We start from the raw sequence: 19,719 nt of genomic DNA, 5'->3' as shown, positions 1-19,719 counted from the left end.
GTGTGCCTAGATCACCAGTCCTTCCTAAGGTTTCTCTTACTGTCCTTTTGCACCTGGTAGCCTAATATGATCCTAAGTTTAGAGCTGAAAGGACCTTTAGAAGCCAGTAAGTCTGACCCATCATTTGACAGGTGAGGCACCAAGGCTCAGAAGGGAGAAGTGCCCTGGGTCTCCCTGGCCCCAAGGCCAGCTCTCCACCCACTTTGCCACACTGCCTCTCTTCCAGGGTAAAACCCCACACTCCATGTCCATTCTCATTCTCCAGCCTCGGTGTTTTCTCCTAAAAGAGTGATCACAAGGGAGCCCCTGATAGCCACTGAAGATTCTGATCACAGTGGGTAGAAGGCAGGATTCAGCCAAAATCCCATGCTTGCCTGCTCTCTCACTTCCAGGCTCCACTTGGAAGCTGTATCCCAGACTCTTCAGCGGGGAGGAATGATCAGGGAGAATTCATTTGCTAACAGTGAGATCCACTTTTTGTCCAGCCTCAGAGCAGAGAAGATCAGGGTTCAGATCCTGCCTCTGACACTTACTGACCAGGCTACCCTGGGCAAGTCCATTACGAGAGCCCCAGGTAGTTCTCCAAGTCTATTAACTGCTGAGTGGGTAACAGTCTCCATCTGGGGACCATCAGGGACTTTAGTCCCTGAACAGCCAATTAGCTGTAGAAACAGAAGAAGAAAAACAGATGATATAAAATCAATGATGACCTAAAATTCATTTTTATCTTATTTTAGAATATATTATTGTCATTAGTAATAAGTGTATCTTTGATATTGTATGAATTAAAATATTAATGTATTCTTATGTAGTGCTGTTTATCAGTTCCCCTTGGAATTTTGCTTTGGACCCTCCGTCCCGGCCCCATGACCCTAGAAAGCCAGAAGTCACTTAGCCACTCAAAGTTTTATTTCCTTCATTTGTCAAGTGGGCGAAGTAAGGCATGGTTCAGCAGAAAGAGCCCTGGATCTGGAGTCAGCAGACCTGGGTTCGAATCCTTGTTCTACCCCTTGAACTGTGTGGCTTTGAGCAAGTCACACGTCTTCTCCAGGTGCGCCCCTATAAGCTGGAGGGGTTCCAGACCCATCCTAAGTCTAAATCCTATGATGCCCTGGGACACAAGGATCATGTGAGATGGTGCTGGTTAGATCTCTGTATAAATGTTCTCTCCCTTTTGCCTTTCTGGCCTCAGCTATTTGCCCACTCTGGGACATTCCTCCACAAAGACCCAGGTCACCACAGGCTTCAAAACCCATGTGCACTTACGATTAATAGAGAGTTCACGGTGCAGTGTTTGTGCACTGGCTGCATAGCAAAAAGAGCCTTGGCCAAGACTCAGACACGTCCTTGGCTGTGGGATCCCAGGCAGGGTCTCAGCCTTCTCAGGGCCTCTTAGAGGCAGCTCTCTGAGACAGCGAATTAGGGGGGAAGAAGCTGGTCCCTGGGGGAATGCTTTCTCCTTCATTTGTTGATGCGCTCATAAAGTTATTTCTTTGTCCTTCAGCCTACATGAAGCGGAGGCACAGCTCAGTGAGCGACAGCCAACCCTGTGAGCCCTCCTCAGTGGGCATCGATTACAACCAGGGTGCCAGTCCCCAGCCCCAGCATCAGCTGAAGAAGCCCCGCGTGGTGTTGGCCCCAGAAGAGAAGGAAGCTCTGAAACGAGCCTATCAGCAAAAGCCATACCCATCACCAAAAACCATTGAAGAGCTTGCCACCCAGCTCAACCTGAAGACCAGCACCGTCATCAACTGGTTCCACAACTACAGGTACGAGCTTGCAAGCAGCCGAGGGACAGGGGAGGGGAGCAGGGGGATGGACGAGGCCTTCAGCTCCCAACCAAGGGTCCTGAATTATTGAATGGGATCCTAGTACACAACCCAGCCCTATGGGGAGATGAAAGAAGGGAACAGGTCCTCACCCTGACACACTTAGGGCACTACGCAGGCCCACCCTTGGAAATCAAGGGTAAAGTTGTCTGGCTCTAGAGGAGCTGGTACATTCCCAAGGGCTCATTAAGGGCAGTACACAGGGAGATACCCCAGGGAGACTCATTCTGAGTGGGGAGGAGGTAGAATGGTCAGTAAAGGCCAGCAAGTGAAGAGTTGTGCATCTGTGTCACTCCCTTTCTCCATAAACCCCACTGGCTCCCTACTGCCCCTCGGTGGCCCCAACCCCCCTCTAGCCTCCATGGAGTTGACTGCATCTCTTGCCCCCTGCCACCCAGCCAGATAACTTTCTCTGTATTGCTTACCCAAAAGCCACCTAGCCCCCGTTGCTGTCCTGTTGCACTGAGGGACCCCCATGCATGGAAGGCACTCCTTTCACCTTAAAGATTTCCTCCCCTCCCCCAAGACAAAGCACAAGCTCCCCACCTTCTGCAGGAAGTTGGCCCCGATCTCCTCACTCGCCTCATTCAGGACATACTCCGCGACAAGTTCCTGCTAGGTTAGAATGGAAGTCCAGTGCATGCCGTTCTTTCGACCCATAAGCATCTATTAAACACCTCCCAGGGGATAGGGAGGGCTGTTCTCAAGGAATCCACAATCTAACAGGGAAGATGGCATGCCAGCCATGATGTACAGGCAGGATAGACTGGAGACGATGAGCAGCGGGAAGGCCTTAGAATTAAGAGCAATGAGGAAAGGCTTCCTGCAGCACATGGGACTTTTGTTGTTGATCAGTCATCCAGTTGTGGCCGGTTCTTCGTGAACCATCATAGCTCCCCAGTGTTGTCCAAGGCGTTTTCTTGGCAGAGATGCCAGAGTGGTTTGCCATTTCCTCCAATGGCTTAAGGCAAACAGAGGTTATGTGTCCAGGGTCACACAACTAGTGAGTCTGAGGCCAGATCTGAAGTCAGGTCTTCCTACTGAGTGACCTAGCCATCTCCTTAGCAGCTAGATTTTCATTGGGGCTTAAAAGAAGCCTAGGTTGCAAGGCTGAGGGACTGGGAAGATGGCGGTGTCGTCAACAGGAATAGGGGAATATGGAAGAGGGGAAGATTTACAGAGAAAGATAATGAGTCTGTTTGGGATGTATTGGGTTGAAGATGTTGAGAGTTGGATACAACCTAAAAATGACTGAAAACCAGTTGGTGGCATCTAATGGGCAGGTGATAATAGCGTCCATTGTGAAAACTCACTAGGTGTTTATTGACGGGCAGCTGTGCAGCCTGTGGGGTCTGGGCAAGCCTCTCCTCCGTTGGTTACCTAGCTGTTAATCCTGCCCTCAATGGGCTTCCCTTCCATAAAGGCTCTCAGATCTTCCCTTCCCTCCCCTTCCCCCCCATCTTCAGGCAAGAAACAGTTGTTTATGTACCCAAGTTACAAATGGTTAGGCTGTACCGATGTGCCCCTGGCTTGCCCAGGGTATGAGGAAAAGTCTTTGTGGCTGGGAAGGGGACCTTCCCCAGGGGCTGAGATGTGGCTGGTCTTTGTCACCATGGGTCACATGGTTCAGGCTGCATTCTCTGGCCATGGAACTGGTTTATAATATTCCCTTTGAAGTTTTAAGCAGGGCTTTGGAGAGAGAGCGCATGTGTGTATGTGCACATGCGTGTGTGTATGTGTGGCCCCAGGGACCACAGCAACCATCCCTTGCTGTGTGCCATCTCCCAATGAGAGCACACAGCAGAGAATTCATGGTCTGTCCGAACCTCGGATCTTGTCCTCCCAGAACTCAGCACATATGAAATCACTTCTGTCTCTACAGAGCCAGGCAATTAAAGAGCAGCAGCTTTAGCTGTGTTAATGAGCTTTTTTGGAGGAGGTGCTAATAGTCGTACACACACATGCACATGCATACACACATGCACAGTCTCCATCCCCAACCACTTACTAAGCAGACTTTCTTCCCCAGGCTCTCGGGCCCCCCAAAGCCACTGCCTCCCCACTGTCCCTCGTCCCACCTGCTGCCCCCACCGGGGACAGAGGCCGTGTAATTCCCAGCCATTCCTCAGAGAGGTCCCCTGACATAGAAGCCATCTCTGCTTCCTCAGAACATTCCTCCCTTGAAGTGCTGTCCTTCCCCTGGTGGTCTTCCGTTGTGCCAGAGGGAAATCACAGGAAATCATGCCTTTGACCATTTGTCAGGATGGGAATGGCACTGTGTGAAGGCAGGAGATGACAGCCTTTGAAGGGTCATCACCATCATGGAAGGGCAGCCATTCCAGAAGTGGGGACGAAGGGAGTGTAGACTGCACACCAGGAGAGCTGGAAGGGCCTCAGGGGCCATGGGGTATAATGCCCTCATTTGACAGATGAGCAAATTGAGACCTGAGGAGGTGAAGGGACTTAGAATCCAGGATGATAGACTTTTGTGTCATGGATGCTTGGGCAGTGTGTGATGAAGCCTCTGGTCCCCTTCTCAGAATCAGGTTTCTAAATAATTAAAGGAAATTCTAAATTTTAGTTAGAGTTAATTGAAATTAAATATATAATATTTTTTCCCATCTGAATTCCTAGACCCCCTGAAACCTAGCCATGGGCCCTTTGGGAATCTGTGGAGCAGTGGATAAGAACCTCTAATCTGGACTTTGAAGGAGGCCCCAGAGTTGGAAGGGACTCCAAAGCCTCTTGAACGCAGCCTTTTCTTCTTGGAGGGGCCCCAAGTACCAGAATGTCATGTCTCCTCCCAGAGTCAGGAGAGTAGACACATCTCCCATAGGATATTTCCTCTTCCCCTAGAAGCCAGAGAGTGGGCCCTCGGAAACTCTTCCAAAAGATATAAGAATGTAGAAGGCAGCAAGAACAGAGGAACAGTGAGGGATGGTCTATGAAAGGGACTCCCCCCAAAACAAATCCTCCCACAGGCAGGTGTCTACGGCCACTCATGAAACATTCAATTCCATTTTCTCCTTTTTTGTCTTATTTTGAGGGGTCTTCCTTTGTAAGAGAGGGTTCCTCTGCCAAAAAGCCATCCCTTTCCTTCTTGTTGACCTGAAATCCTGTCTATAAGCCTTCGCATGTGCTTTGCAAGCTTTTGGAACTCAGTAACCTAGAGAGGGACCACAATGGCTAGAGACTTACGGGGCCAGAGCAGGGAGAGAGTTGTCCTTGGCAGCAGGCAGACCTGGGTTCGAGTCCTCCTGACATATGTGGGCTGTGTGACCCTAAATAAGCCACTTCCCCTGTGAGTAGTCTGGTCTCCAAAGACTGTAAGTTTCCAAAAGATGGGGCTCTACCTTGACTGAGGGAGGAGTCCTGATGGGAAGCTCTCAGAAACATATGGAAAGGAACAGGGCCAGATTTTGGGATTCCTGAACCACCCCCTTGGAGTGAGGCTGTGCAGGGCTCACTCCTCCCATTTTACAGGTGAAAAAACATGAACTCCCAAGGGTTAATGACTTGACTCTGGTCATATCCCTGTATGTGACAGAACTGGGATTCGAACCCACATCATCCCGACTTCAGATCTAAGGCTCTTTCCACTACATTCCTTAGTGTGATGCTCTAGCCAGACATTTTCTAAATAGATAGATTGAATATCCTGAATGCATAGGATTCATATTTCTAGAGACAGAAGGGGCCACAGAGGCTATCAGCTCCAACCCCTGCATTTTACAGATGAGGAAACTGAGGCCCAGAGAAATTAAGTGACTTGCCCAAGGCCACACAGCCAGCAAGCAGCAAGTGCTAACCCCCTCCTCTGAAGCCAAGTCCAAGGCTCATCGCAGGCACAGAAGGCTCGACCACAGCCAGGGAGGAACAGGACATCTATTACAGGGCACCAGGCTGCCTGGTTCTCATGGCCTCTCCGAGAACCCAAGCCACATGAACCTGAGCCACCACAGTGATAGTCTTAGGGTTTGCTGTGGACATGTTTGGCGGAGGCTCAGACACAACCTCTAGATGGATGGCCAGAGCCCTGGGCTCATCTCTTCTGGGGGAGTGAGGAAGGCATGATGGCAGAGAGGCTGACTCAAAAGCTGAGTGTGGGAGCTGACTCAGCAAATGACACCCTGTGTTTCTCAGGCCTCATTGGGAAGACTTACCTTGGGGAAGCAGGAAAAGCCAGGATTGTTTTTAGGCTGCAGGGAGAGACCTAGGCACCACCGAATCATCCCACTGCCCTCTGCTCCAGTTGGGCCATGAGGGGGAGCGGGGGGGAAAGGGGAATCGAGAAAGGAGATTCATAAAGGGAATGTGTCTACAGGGAGATGAAAGGCCTCAGGCTTGTGCCCCATGAGGTCAGCCAAAGCAGCCAGATGCTTGGGGTGAGAAGAAAGAAGGACCTTCCCAGGGCAGAACTGGGAGCAAAGAAGCACATGGAGGCTTGATATAAAGGGGGAAAACTTCTTGACAGTTACATCTCTCCAGAAGTGGAGGTGTTCAAAGCACAGGCTGTGGCAATAGATTAGAGCACTGTCCCTGAGGGGATCCCATTCCCAAATTCTGGAATTCCCAGCATTCCTCAACATCAAAACCCAAAGTGAAAGCTCAAAGGGACCTTGGACAGCATGGAGTCTGACCCATTTTATAGATAAGATGAAGTGACTTCCCCAAGGTGGCACAGCCAGGATTTGGGCCCTTGAGCCACCCGCTCTGAGGCTGCCTGCATCCCCAGAAGAAGGGGAGTCTCTTCAGGGTCCCTCCCTGACTGCCCTTGCCAGACGGAGCCCCAAAGGGGAGAACCTCACAGCTGAGGACCCTCCAGGTGGATGTGCCAATGCTCTCAACTGCAGCCCAAGCAGTCCCTTCTCCCCCCATCCCCTGCCCCAGCACGTGCCAGAGAGGTGAGCACCCAGGATCTGGGCCCATGGACACACTTCTGAGCAAGAACACATGCACACATACACGCACACTCATGAACCCCCCACCTACACAGATGCAGACATACACGCATGCACTCATAAACATCCTTATACATGTGTGGCCCATGGCTGTCCCTGCCACAGTTCTCTCCCTAGGAATCTGTTGGGCAGCAGTTCGACTTGGGTTAACAGGCCAGTTAAGCTTCTGTGTGAGTACATGTAGTTTGTCAGTTAATCTAAACAGGGATCACGAACCTAGAACTGGAAGGTGCCCTGGACTCAATCCAGGCCATAGGGATGATCATAACCTCCTCGTTTTGGGGAAACTGAGGCACAAGGAGGTCACACAGGGAGTAAGCATCAGAGGTAGAATTTGAAACCGGGTCCTCTGGCTCTGCATTCATTCCTCTTTCCCCTTTCCTTGGGGAAAGATAAAAAGACATGGTATCTATTAAAGAGAGCCCTCAAGAGGTACTGGCGTCTCACTGAGGGATGAAATTGCCTAGTTAGAGCTGCTAGTGGCCAGCAAGGTGCCTCTTCTGGGCCCCACCCAGGATATCAGTGGTGCCAGGGCCACGCCCTACCAGGGCCCTGTGACTCAAGGCTCTAGAGAGTTGTCTGGGGCACTAGAGAGGAGAAGGGGCTGGGCAAGGATTTTGCAGCCATGAGGGTCTCCCTGACCCCAAGGCCTTCTGTGGCCTGCTGAGCATGCCACTGCTCTGTCTGCTTCACGGTCCTTCTGTTCTTCCATCCTGGGTACATTTACTCAGAAGAGGCCTCATGCCAGGCTCCCAGTCCAGGCCTTTAGCCATTCTGGCGAGTTTCTAAGGGGCCTCCTTCCCTCACACTCGCCCTGGGAGAGGGTGATGTATATATTTGTACCTACAGCTTACTGAGGAGGAAACTGTGGCTCATCCAGGCAGCCAGATGTGCCCAGGGCCACCCCCTGCCACTCCCATGGCAGTGCTGCTCCGGGTCCAGGACCAAATCCTGGTCACCGCATGCAGTGGGGGCGTTGTGGAAAAACGAAGTGATAATAGCTGGTACCTACTGTGCGCCAGGCATGCTGCTGGATCCTCAGGGCAACCTCAGGAGGCAGATTCCCTTGTGATCCTTCTTTAACAGTGGAAGAAACTGAGGCAAACTTAAAGTGACTTGCCGAGGTTCGCACAAGTACAAAGTGTCTGGATTTGAACTTGGTGCTTCTAGCTTTCAGGCTCTGTGTTCTACCTGCCGAGCCACCTGGCTGCTTAGAAAGAACTGAGGTTGATTTCTTCTGTTACTCATTAAGAGTGTGACTTGGGAAGCTAGAACTTCTCCAAGACTCAGTCTCCTTCTCTGTAAAATGGAGATCCTCATACTTGTCATTCCAACTTCCGAGCATTTGTGTAAACCTGGTCTAGCATGAGGAGTTACTGTGTCTGCTGTAACAGAGGGGAGGGCTGAGCCCAGATCAGAGGAGGGTCAGCATGTCAGAGGTGAGGAGGTGGGTTCACATCCCACCTCCTTGTGACAGGACTTCGGAGGGCTCGGGGACGTGGCCCAGCTCCTGATTTGTGATTTCCTGGCCCTGGGATCCTCAGTTATTCCCCTCTCGGGCCTCAGTTTCTCAGCTGTAAAGGAGAGGGTCGGCTCAGAGGCTTCAGAGGAAACTTCTGGCTCTGACCTGGGTGACCCTGGTTCCATAACCCCAAGTAGCGCCCAGGTCTGCCCCCCTGCCCCCCAGGCCCAGGCCTGTGCCTCCCCCTAGGCCGCAGCCGCGCAGAGCTCCGTGCCTCCCTGCTGACCGCCGCTTGTCTTCTCTCTCCTAGGTCTCGCATCCGCAGAGAACTGTTCATTGAAGAGATCCAAGCGGGAAGCCAGAGCCAGGCCGGGGCCAGCGACTCGCCCTCGGCCCGCAGCGGCCGGGCGGCCCACAGCTCGGAGGGCGACAGCTGCGACGGCGTGGACCCGGAGGGCCCGCCCGAAGCCAAGACGAGCACCAGCGTCCCCGAAGCGCCCGAGGAAGCCAGCGAAGCAGCCACGAAGTCTCAGGGAGGGCAGGCGGAGGCGGCGGAAGCGGGTGGGGAGGCCCGGCAGCCTGCCAGGCCTTCGGAGAAAAGCGAGTCATTCCATTTGGGAATGGAGACCCTGGCCGAGACCGACGACGAGGGCCGGCCCCGAGGGCCGCGTCGGAGCTCTCCGCCAGGGTCTCACAGCTCAGGAGACGCTCCGGAGGCCCCGCCAAACTCTGCTCCAGAAGAGGACGCCTCTACCTCAGCTGCCTCCGCCGCGCTGCCCGGGGAGAGCCCCTACAAGCCGAAAGAGGGCGCGGAGCAAAGCCCCAGCGTGCCAAGTACCAGCGCCAGCGCGCCCGGCCCGGGCCCCCAAAAGACCAACTCCCTCCAGAGCCTGTTCAGCTTTCCCGAGGCGGCCGGCTCCAAGAGCACGCGGGACAGCAGCCTGCGGAAAAAGAAAGCGGCCAACTTGAACAGCATCATCCACCGCCTGGAGAAGGCGGCCAGCCGGGAGGAGCCGGCCGAGTGGGAGTTCTGAGAGCGGGCTGGGGCAGCCGGCCCGGCGTCCCTGGGCGCACTTAGCCCTGCAGGCCACGGGGCAAAATCGCCATAGGCCAAGGTGCATCGAGAAGCAGCAGGGGCGCGGAGCCCGCTGGCCTTGCGTTTTCGAGGAAGAGAACAGATGTGTAGTCAAGCCTTTTTGTACCCTCAAGTGTTTTTTTTATTGCCCTAAGTGATTTCCACAGTTTCTGGAATAACTCTTACAGCCTTTGCCTTGTGCCCTCGTCTTTCGTGTGGGCTTTTAAAAAAAAAAATCAAACCCACATATTAAAAGGGGGCTTTTTATCCGCCATCTAATGGCTTCAGAGCGATAATACACTATTATCTTCTTAAACCAGGAAAAAATGGGGGGGGGGGACATTTTTCAGAAAAGTCTAAAAAAAAAGAAAGTTTTTGTAGCTGTCCAGTTGCCACTGAGAGATTGCACAGTCAAGCCGACTCTAAACACACTAGTTTGGATTCCTAAATATTTTCAAGAAAAGAATCTTGTTTGAAACTGAATTTAAAAAAAAAACACATTTACTCCACATATTTTTTAACAAAAGAAAAAAAAAGTCACATCAGGAAAATATGTTGGTTTGTGGTAGCGGACGGGCCGGGCGGGCGTCGTGTTTTCTGTGAGTGACGATAGAACCTTGACACGTAGTGCACATGACTCCATAGCTTTAACCGATTCTGGGCTTTTGCAGACCAGGGTTTGTTTAATACACTCCATTTTAGGCCAAATCAGGACAAAAAAAAATCGGAATCTAGGTATTTTCTAATCTGCTTTTTAACCTCTAACTGCAGAGCACGCTGATCAGACCTCATATCTGGGAGGTTTCGGAGACAAGTTAGAACCGTAGGATGTACTTGTTGGTTTTGCTTAATTTATAGCGTCTTTGTGTTTTGTTTGCCTGTGTGCATGGGTGTGTGCTTGCGTGTGTGTGTCTGTGTGCGCGTGTCTGGGTGTGTGTGCGCATGCATGCGCTTTGGAAAAGAAAGAGGGAAAAGAGTTGGCCAGTAACATTTCAGCACGCAGCTCGGGGGCCCTTGGTTACAATGTAACGTGCCCAGGGCTCCTGGGAAAGGGTTCTGTTCCTTGTGAATGGAGGTCTTTCCTTGTTGGAGATGGTATCCCGTATATACCACTCTCACTGAGCTGAAGCCTGCCTCAGATGAAGATAGCTCCCTTGGTGTTGTATTCTCATTCTCTCCCTCTCTCTCTCTCTCTCCCTCCCTCTCTCTCTCCCTCCCTCCCTCCCTCTCCCCTTCTCCCTCTCTTCTCTCTCTCCCTTCCTCTCTCCCCCCTCTCCCCCAGTCTCTCTCTGTCTCTGCTGTCTCTGTCTCTCCCCGCTCCACCCCCCACAAGCTATCTCTTGCTATCATACTCACTATTGCTATCTCTCCCTCTTCCCACTACAAGCACTGATCACTATGTTGAAGTTGTGGGAAGGCTGTTTATTTTGTTTTTCCTAGAGAAGAAGAGAGCACATGGCAGTAACCATCCGGCCCCTCCTCGTCCCTCAAATGGAAACAGCCCAAACTCTTAAACCAAAATGTTCGTTCTCTTGAATTCCAGTTCAGATGGTTCTGCCTTTTATCAAGTTTGCCTCTTGAAAAAAAAAAAGATTCCTTTATGCACATTTTAGGACAGACTGAGTACAGATCAGAAGTCTAACTTGTCTCTAATTCCTCCTGTTGTCTATGTGTATATGCGTGAGAATAGAGGTGTGAGTGTGCGCGAGTGGGTGTGCGTGTGCGCGTGAAAGCTGTTTTCTACGTCTTGTCTTTTCTTACGTACCTGTGCACACATGAGAGTGCATTACTGCCACCTTTTTTCAATACGCCCTTTTATCAGTTTGGCTTCAACAAATTTGCTAATTTAGACTCCTTTATTGCCATATCTTTAAGACTAACAATAGATGATTTCGGTATATATATAAATATATATATTATTTTTTTTTGCTTATTTATAGGTGCTGTATTTTATTATCTGATTGTTAGGAAGGGATGAAAGGGGGCAAATATTCTTTAGTGGGATAGACTGCCGGCAGTATTGGGTATACTTTACAAGATGTCGTCGTCATACTGTATATTATTGATTGGAAACTTTTGACCGTATTGTGTATCATTGAAACTTTTGTCTTAGGTCAGCATCTTTGGATGACATTTTCATGGTGCATTCATTTTTTTCTTAAGTTTAATTAATATTTCTTGTTTTGATTGTGGGGAGGGGGAGTTACAATTTGGAAGGTATTCCCCCACTATCACGCCTCAGCGTGCTTGTATTAATTAACTAGTAGGACTTGGACTGTAAGATGTGAAACCATATTTCTTGCATGAGGTTTTAGAAATTATGTATTTCATTTACAGTCTCTTAACCTGCAGCACTTAGTTTGAGTGTTCACAAATTCAGAGTCACTACACTTTTTTTAAAAATGCCTTTTCATGAATATGAAGTATGCAGAAGGCTCTAGGAGGCTGGGAGACAGTCGTGTATCTCCTTATAGTCACATCAGCTCTGAGCTCAAAGTCTGCTTCGGTGACTGAGATTCCTATTGGAAGTAGAGATCAAAATTGAGACCCTTTAAGAGAAAGCAGATGCCCATCTCACTGAGCCCCAATGCATTAGGGAGGGAGAGTTTTCGGAAATGGCCAACCCTTAAAAAAAGCCTTTGTCAGGACCATGGAGAGCAGCAGGAGGGCTTTGGGGAGAGACCCCTAGGAGAATCTAACAGGCCACAGGACAGGTCTAAAGACAAAAAATACAGTTGAAAATGGATGTCTAGGTGGCAAGGCCGATATTTGCAAAGCCATTAAGCCCTGGGAGTTTTGCTGTGCAGATATGTCGTACAGCCTAGGTTCTTTCTGCTTCTTCCAAGTAAATCATGATTTGGGGAGTCTTCTTTTTTCTGACTCAATTGTCAGACTGTCTTCTTAATCTGACTTTTTTTTGTTTTTTGGCCAGATTAACATCTGGGTGCTTGATACAATCAGCTGGCTAAAGTTTGTTTGCAGCCCAGTGTGGCAGGTTTCCCCGCTCCCATATTATTTATTTGTTTAGTTTCTGTTGATGTCACGTTGTCATCTTAGTCGTTCCTGCTTCCTAAGCACTATAGGACGTGGAAACTGGTGTGGGGAATTTGCCCTCCTCCCCTTCCAATGGAACATGAATTAATCTTTCATCTTGATAAGCAATATTCAAGTGCCTTGAAAAGCGTGCCCTTAGTTCAAGTTTTCTTTCTTCCCACTTCCATTTGATTCCTCTCTCACTATCCATCACACACACAAGCAGATCACCCGCTTATCCTCTGTCACTTTAGAGAGCCAATTTGTACCTCTCCCCCAGGGGAAATGTTTCCATTTAAAACACTAACATTTAATTACAAGCTCCATTATACCATTTAAAATGGTTTCTTTGTGCTAATTGGAGGCAGTATTCATAATTCTGTGTCAAGGTTGTTGTTGTGACTACCTTAGCCAACTAACACTGAGCACATAATGTCAGCTTCCTGGCATTTGGCTCCTGCTCAGATTCATCTGTGATTCTCATGATGAAAGGTGTGTTTGTTCAAATATAGATCTAGGTCTGATGGGAGCGCCTTGGGCATGCCAGACATCTGGAAAGGGTTAAAACCTGTACTTGTGTATAGCCTTTGAGCTCAGCTTCTCCATAATAGACATGCAATGTGACTGTCTTGGGAAAAGCAAGGTTCTAAGTTAGTAAGCTCAGACAGTACAAGGTGTAGCCATTCTGGGGAGGGAGGCTGGGGCCTGGGAGGTGACCAGACCTCAGGACACTTGTTTACATCACTACCAGCAAGGAGAGTGACAGATATAAAGGGCTGTAGCAGAGAGGGAGAGGGAGGGGAGATAGCTTCCCTACACCTAAGATTGTTTTTCAAGCATGGTCATTTCTATCCAGTTAATAATAGGGAAAGGGTGGAGGGGAGGAGGCAGTATGGCAGCAGGCGTTTGGAATGTCTGCTTGCTCATCCAAAGCGCTGATATGTCCCTGACCAGTTTTCTTTTAATAGTCTCTTGTTTTCTCTCCCACTTAAAGGAACAATGACTTACCCACCCCCAACACCATATATTTAGAACTTGTGGAATAGGCTCCCAAGTTGGCCTGGCTTTGGGACAGCACCTTCTTTAGGAGGGGAGAAATCGTCATTAGTGCCTAGGCTAAGCAGCCATCTCATGGTGTTTACAGAAAGAAAGAGATGAGTCTGGCACCCCTGCTCTGGAAGTCAGTGCCCATGGTGCTCTGATTTCATAGCGTAGCAAAGTAAGGAAGAAATGTGTTCTCAGACTCAATAAAGAAAGCTCTGGAATGGAGAGTCTTGTTTATTGTTATGAAATGGACAGATCGGGCTTGGGGAAATAGGCTTATTCTATCCAAGATCACCCATCATTTGTCCCTTATTGGCAAACTCAGAAACCAGCCAGTGACTCAAGACTTAATACACAGACAAGCCCCAGGATTCAGCTTGAAAATGGGAACACCCAGAAAGGGATAGGCAGGAAACTCTTCCGCATCCTATGTAATCTCCTTCATTTCTCTGGTTTTCAGGGGGGGGGGGGGGGGGGGGCGGGGCGAGGGAGGAGAGAGAGCCCAGTAGGAATAATGCCCTTCTGGAGCCTGTACAAAATCACATTTAATTCAGCAAACACTTATTGAATGCAAAGTAAAATGATGATTGTGACCTTTATATATGTGTATATATGAATTCCCGGTAGCTGACTTTTGTGGGCTTATTTAAGATCCCAGATTTCTAGATTTTGTCATCTAGCTTGGGGGACGGAGGGGAGGGGTTTGACTGAGAAGATGACAGACTGCTAAAAGATAAAATACCACCTAGATAAGCTATAAGCTGATATGGTTTGGATTTAGTGAATGGATACCCAACTTGGTGGAGTCACTGCTGAAGGACAAAACTTCAAGGGATACCCCCTGCTCTTAACTTCCCTTGAAAACTGATTCTCCTCTGTCCCACCTCCTTGTTTAGCCCCTAGTCTCCCATCTCCTATTACCCTACACCTTGCTCTCCACCGGCACTCTTAGCACAGCGGGGATGAGAGGTGGGACAGGCCAGAGATAGGAAGGAAGGGTGTAACCAGGTCTCATGGTGGGAGAGCAAGGAGTGAGTGACTGCTGTTCTCTTGAAAGGGTTTCTGAGACACACAGTTGGGGTCTGTAGAATAATGAGTTCATTTTTCATCCTTTTTGGCATCCTGTATTGAATAGAATTCTGCTCTAGTTTTTCTTTACCTTGTTTCTTCTTTTCTCTTTCCCCTGTTTATTTAGTTCTCTGTATTTTCTTCCTCCTATCTTTCCCTGTTTCTTCCTTTTTTTCTCTTTCTCCTTTTTCTTTGTCTCCTCTCTCTGCCTTCCTTTCACTCTTTTCAGTCAGTTCAGCTCCGCCTTTGAGGGCCAGCCATTCCTGTTGACATCAGTAAGAGCCATCACTCCTATTCCAGTGTAGGACTGTTTGCAAAATGGTGGAAGTGTTTGGCAGCCCCATCTCAGTCTCTGTTCAGTTAACTAGTTAGAATTAGCCAAAAAACCCAACTCCATATTTTTATGTCTGAGTACAGACCATTTAAAGGATTCTTATAGACTCATCTTGAGGTAGGGAGGGCAAATTTTCCTCCAGTCTATCCAACTCCAATAAATCAAATGGCCTTTTAAAGATCATAACTGTCTAGGTTGCTCAAGAAATTAATCCCTGAGTTCCCAGTAAATTCGTAAAATCTCACTGGTACCCATTATCTGTGGGCTTTCTCAGTAGCATCAGTACAATATACTGTTGAAAACTGTGCTGAACTGGTAGTCAAGAGACCCACTTCTCTGCTCCTTGTGGGACTGGCCCTTCTGCTCCTCTGCTGCCTCGGCTTTGAGAGGAGGGAGCTGGGCGAAACCGTCTCTAGGGTCAGTCTTCCAGCTCATCAGATGGTGTGACTAGCTTGTTGGTGATCATGTGTGTGGGAATGGAATGACTCTTTGGAAAGCAATGATAAATTCTGGGCAATTTGTATAATCTCCTTATACCTGGGCAGGTAAATAATATGCATTCACAGAAAAATCCTATATTTAGAGGCCCCCAAAGAGGCACAGCAGTTTCTATTTTGTGCTTTAATGGTTTGAAATCAGTCATTAGAGTCTCCAAGGTAAAATGATTATGCCAGAGGGGGAGAGGAAAGAGGAGAAAGCAAGCTGGCAAGGTTCCAACCATGTAATTTCAGGTAATATACATTCTAATACCGAGGCTACCTCCATTTAGCAGACTGGAAGCCATGTGTGCATGCTAAGAACTGTCTGAGGATGAAAATTATCCTGAGTGCCGATGGTTTCTGCCCTTTTTTAGTTGAAAACTACCAGGGAGAAAATATCATTTAACTACTAAAAAGGTAATTTTTCAAGGTGCCACCCCCAAAACAAGCTTTAACTATAGATTAAGTAAAGAATGAATTTGCTGGTCCTTTCCATGCATGTAAAAAGTTAAGCAAGCCAGCTGAAGAAGGAGATAATCTCGAGTCTGGAATGATTACTTTGGGGCAGGGGTTGGGAAAGGGTGGAGAAGGGAGAACCAGCTAACACTCCAGTCTGCCCTTTACAAGGATTGCCAGCCCACACCAAGTCTTAACAGACTAGCCCTTGCCTATGACTTCCTGCTAGGAAAACAAAGAGAAGCAGCCTTTTATTCTGCTCATAAATCAACTGTTACCTCTCCCACCTATTTCCCCCTTGAAAGGAGCTGTCGTTTCCATGACAGTCTTTTTTCCATCATTGACAGTCTTTGTTTTTGTGTGTTAAGTGACATTTAGCTTTAATTAAAAAAAAAAATCTCCAAAGCTCCTACTCACCCCCCAAATGTTCGGTTTTAGAATTCTGCATTGCCACCAGAGAAGCCCCCTTAAGGCGAGGGAGGGGACGGAATTAAGCTTTTATACTCTATTTTGTCAAAAGTGGTTTTCTCAGCACCTTTTTTCTTCTTGTTTTCCCTTTCTAGAGAGGTCATCTTTCTTTATGTCCTCTGAATCACTTCTTGTGGATTACTTTTGTTTATTCCAGAATGTCCCAAAGCCTAATTAAGGTCTTCTATTGCAACATTCTCTAGCAATGTTTAGATTTTAATGTTTCTACCATAAAATGTTATTTATCAAACTTTCTGTAATCAGAAAGGAAAGGTGCCTTATATCCTGATGTCATTACCATGTCCCCATTGAAAAGGACCTAAAGCACAGTGTACACATGAACAGACAGGACAGATGTAGTTAAAAGTAAAAATAAGAAATATTAACATCACTGCATTTTGAGTGGCCCCGATTGCTAATTAGAAAGAAAACTAGGAAGCACTTAAATAGATTAGCGTGTGAAAAGCTTGGTGCAATAAACATTTCTATTTCTTCTTTTGGTTTTAAAAGCTTAAAACTGTATATTGCACACCGAATGTAAAGAAGCTTTCGACTGAGGTGGTTCAGGTCATATCCTCATCTAACTAGATTCACTGGGGTTCCTTTTGCCTTGCCTCAGTCTGCCACAGCGGCACACCCCAGCCCTCATAGCCTCTGCATGGCAACCATGGAGGGACACTCACTTCCTAAGGAGTGAGCAGCTTGTCCATACGTGCCCATTCAAGACCTTGATTCATCAAGCACCCATATGATCTGGACCTGATGAATAGCACCTCTTTTCGTGGATGCCTTGAAATATTTCTGTAGAAGGAATGTCACGATACCAGCCTGGACCTTGGGAAGTCAGGAGGCTTTTCCATTCTGTTCCCGTTGGGCTCCCACCTGGTCAGCACTTCCAAGCCCTGGTTTTGGTTTTTTGTTTTTCTTGCTGAAATTGACCAGGCACTAACCTGTCAGCCTAAGGATAATTATAAAAGGATGTCTTGTTTTAAAGGTTATTTCTACCCTCTTCTATTTATTATTAGGGTCATTATTTTTATATCTTTTTCAGAGTAGTTTGGTTATTTGTGTGCGTATGTGTGTGTGTGTGTGTGTGTGTGTGTCTGTGCGTGCGTGCATGCTTTTCCCCATGTGAACACAACTCACACCTTTCCCAAATTCCTGGGATGAATGAATCCTGGCCAGGTGGGGCCAGGACAGAGTAGAATCATTTCTAGTGGATTGATGGGTTCAGAGTCTGCTTAGCACAATCAAACGACCCGTTTTTTGCAGTAACCCCTTTAAAAGATTTCCTTACATTTCTCACCTTTTAACCTAGAGTTTATGAACAAAACCCACCAATTAATGAAAGTGCTGAGATCACAGAGACTTGGTGTGAGGGACTGCAAATGAGACTTAGAAAAAAAAGGCCCAGGTCAGATACCCAAAGCCTCCTAGAGCCTCTCTCAATACTTTGGAGTTCATGAAGATAGTCATCCTTTGTCAGAAAGTGCATTGCAGTTTATCCAAGGACATCCCTGTCAAATGAGAGACTGGTTTCCTGCAATGTTCATTTTGGTTCACATGTTTTAGTTGACGGATTCAGTCATCGCTATTATTTGTTGTTTCCTTGCCTACCAAGTTAGCCAAAACTGTCTGGTGAAGCAGCATTGTTTCCTAGCGTCCGCCATTGTAGGGCCCTTCAGAACTAGGACTGAGTTGGGAAGGGCCCTGGAACATTCAGATGAGAGCATTGTGTGGGCAGAACCTCAGCTACAGAGGGAGGCAGCAACTTTCACAAAATGAAAACCATGCTCCAGATCTCACCCAGTTTCAAGGGAAGGGAGGAAAAGAGCAAGAAGGGGCCTGCTTCCCAACACATCTACCTGCCAGGGCTTCAGTCAGATCTAAACCAGCATGGGTCCCAGGAGAAAGAAACTTGCTTCCAATAGGCACAGGTCTAAGGAACCGAGCACATCACTGCTTCTATGGATCAGAAGCAAACTCCCACTTTGCCTTCGAAGGATGGATGGTCCCACTAAACAACAGATCTTTTTTTCTGAATATATTTTTTGTGTGTGTGCCGTGGCTTTCCCCCCATTCTGTTTCTGTTTTTTTTGTTGTTGTTGTTGTTGTTGTCGTTTTGGGAGGGGGGAACTAGGTGATGTTTTTGTTTTGAGTAAAGTCCTCTGATTTAAAAAAAAAAAAATCATTGTCCCCCTCTGCAGAGGGTTTTCATTTTTACCCAAATAGTCTATGCATTTCTATAGATTGAACTGGTTTCCACCTCTTTTCTCGAGAACGCTGGCAGGACATGTCCCACCCTCGACAAACCCCTCAGAAAAATGCCGTCTATTTAAGCGACTCGAGAGTTTGGACAAAATTCCCAAGGCATTTGAGAGTAACTTGTTATAACAGAAAAGGGTTGGGTGTTTTTTTTCTCATTTATTTTTAAGTGGTTTTCTTCACATCCCTTTTTGTTTAGTAAGAAATTTAACTCTTTGCATTTGTGCAATAACTACTTGCCATGATAATGGGCAGAGTTTTTTTCATGCCCTGACTACTAATACAGCACAAAATGAACTCAAAACAGAAAGTGGTGTACTTTTTCCTGAGAACGATTTTTTGTCAATTTCCTTTTTTTTAAATAAGCTCAGTTTTACCCCAGTGTACTGTGGTGTCTTACATTTTTAGCAGTATTTTATATTTTTTTTCTCTGTAACGCACTAAGTCTTAGATGTTTTTAGAGCTTGTTTGTTAAATTCACAATCACAGATTTAAAAAAAATCCTCACAAAGACCCAATTGACCAAAAAAAAGTGTCATTTTTTGTACAAATAGCTTTGAGAAGCCTTTGTTGTGTTGCCGTGACTCATCTTTTGTAACATTTTATTTCTTGCTATTTGTTTAAGCATAAAAAAGTAAAAGTTTATACGGCCGGCATCGGTGGGCAAAAGTCCCTCTGCGCCGGCCCAATGGCATTGTTTCTTCTGTCCTCGTTTGGTTAGCCATGTGATACTTGTTCTCAGCACTGTACAACGGTCCCTATATGATATGGAGAAGCAATATCACTGTATGAAACTCACACGATGTATTATTATTATTCACTAGCACCCTAGGTGTGATAATTGAAGTAAATATCTTTTATACAAACACAAGAATGTGTGGGCTGTCTTTATTAAAGTGGACTGGAGCCTAGTTTTAAGCAGCAAACACTTACATTTATGGTATCGACCAGTGCCAATGGAGCCATGGTGTTAATTAAGCTTGAACTTGGTTTTGACTCCCAAGAGGGTCTCTGTTCTGGGGCTTCCTGTGATGATGCACACACTTGGCAACTGAAAGGGGGGCACAGTTAGATACCACTAGAGAGTCCACATGTGGACTATTTATCAAGCAAGTGGAATTCTTGCCTTTTTCCAGGAGCAAACCTTCCCAAACATAGCCCGATGACCTGATATCATGGCAGCTGACTTGGGGTCTGCTTTGTAGAGGTGGCCCAAACTTGGTCCAGAGCCCAAGCTCAAGGACT

General features: G+C 47.5%; 1 protein-coding gene across 12 annotated transcripts in view; it reads left to right on the top strand.

Annotated features, from left to right (window-relative positions):
- Positions 1–19,719, top strand: part of CUX1 (cut like homeobox 1) — a 433,849-nt gene that overhangs the window by 374,152 nt on the left and 39,978 nt on the right. For 9 of the 12 annotated variants that reach the window (XM_072640315.1, XM_072640313.1, XM_072640311.1 and 6 more), the window contains 2 exons: positions 1,505–1,769; positions 8,563–9,810. The exons of the other annotated variants lie outside the window; for them this stretch is intronic. In XM_072640315.1, coding sequence (XP_072496416.1) covers positions 1,505–1,769; positions 8,563–9,286 — 989 coding nt within the window. In that variant the 3' untranslated portion in view covers positions 9,287–9,810. Of the gene's footprint in view, positions 1–1,504; positions 1,770–8,562; positions 9,811–19,719 lie in introns of those variants that run through there. 12 annotated transcript variants of the gene reach the window in all.

Source organism: Notamacropus eugenii, chromosome 2 (assembly GCF_028372415.1).
Source record: "Notamacropus eugenii isolate mMacEug1 chromosome 2, mMacEug1.pri_v2, whole genome shotgun sequence".
Classification (NCBI taxonomy): domain Eukaryota; kingdom Metazoa; phylum Chordata; class Mammalia; order Diprotodontia; family Macropodidae; genus Notamacropus; species Notamacropus eugenii.
Note: the sequence above shows the minus strand (reverse complement) of the source record. Positions and strands in the feature narration are given on the sequence as shown.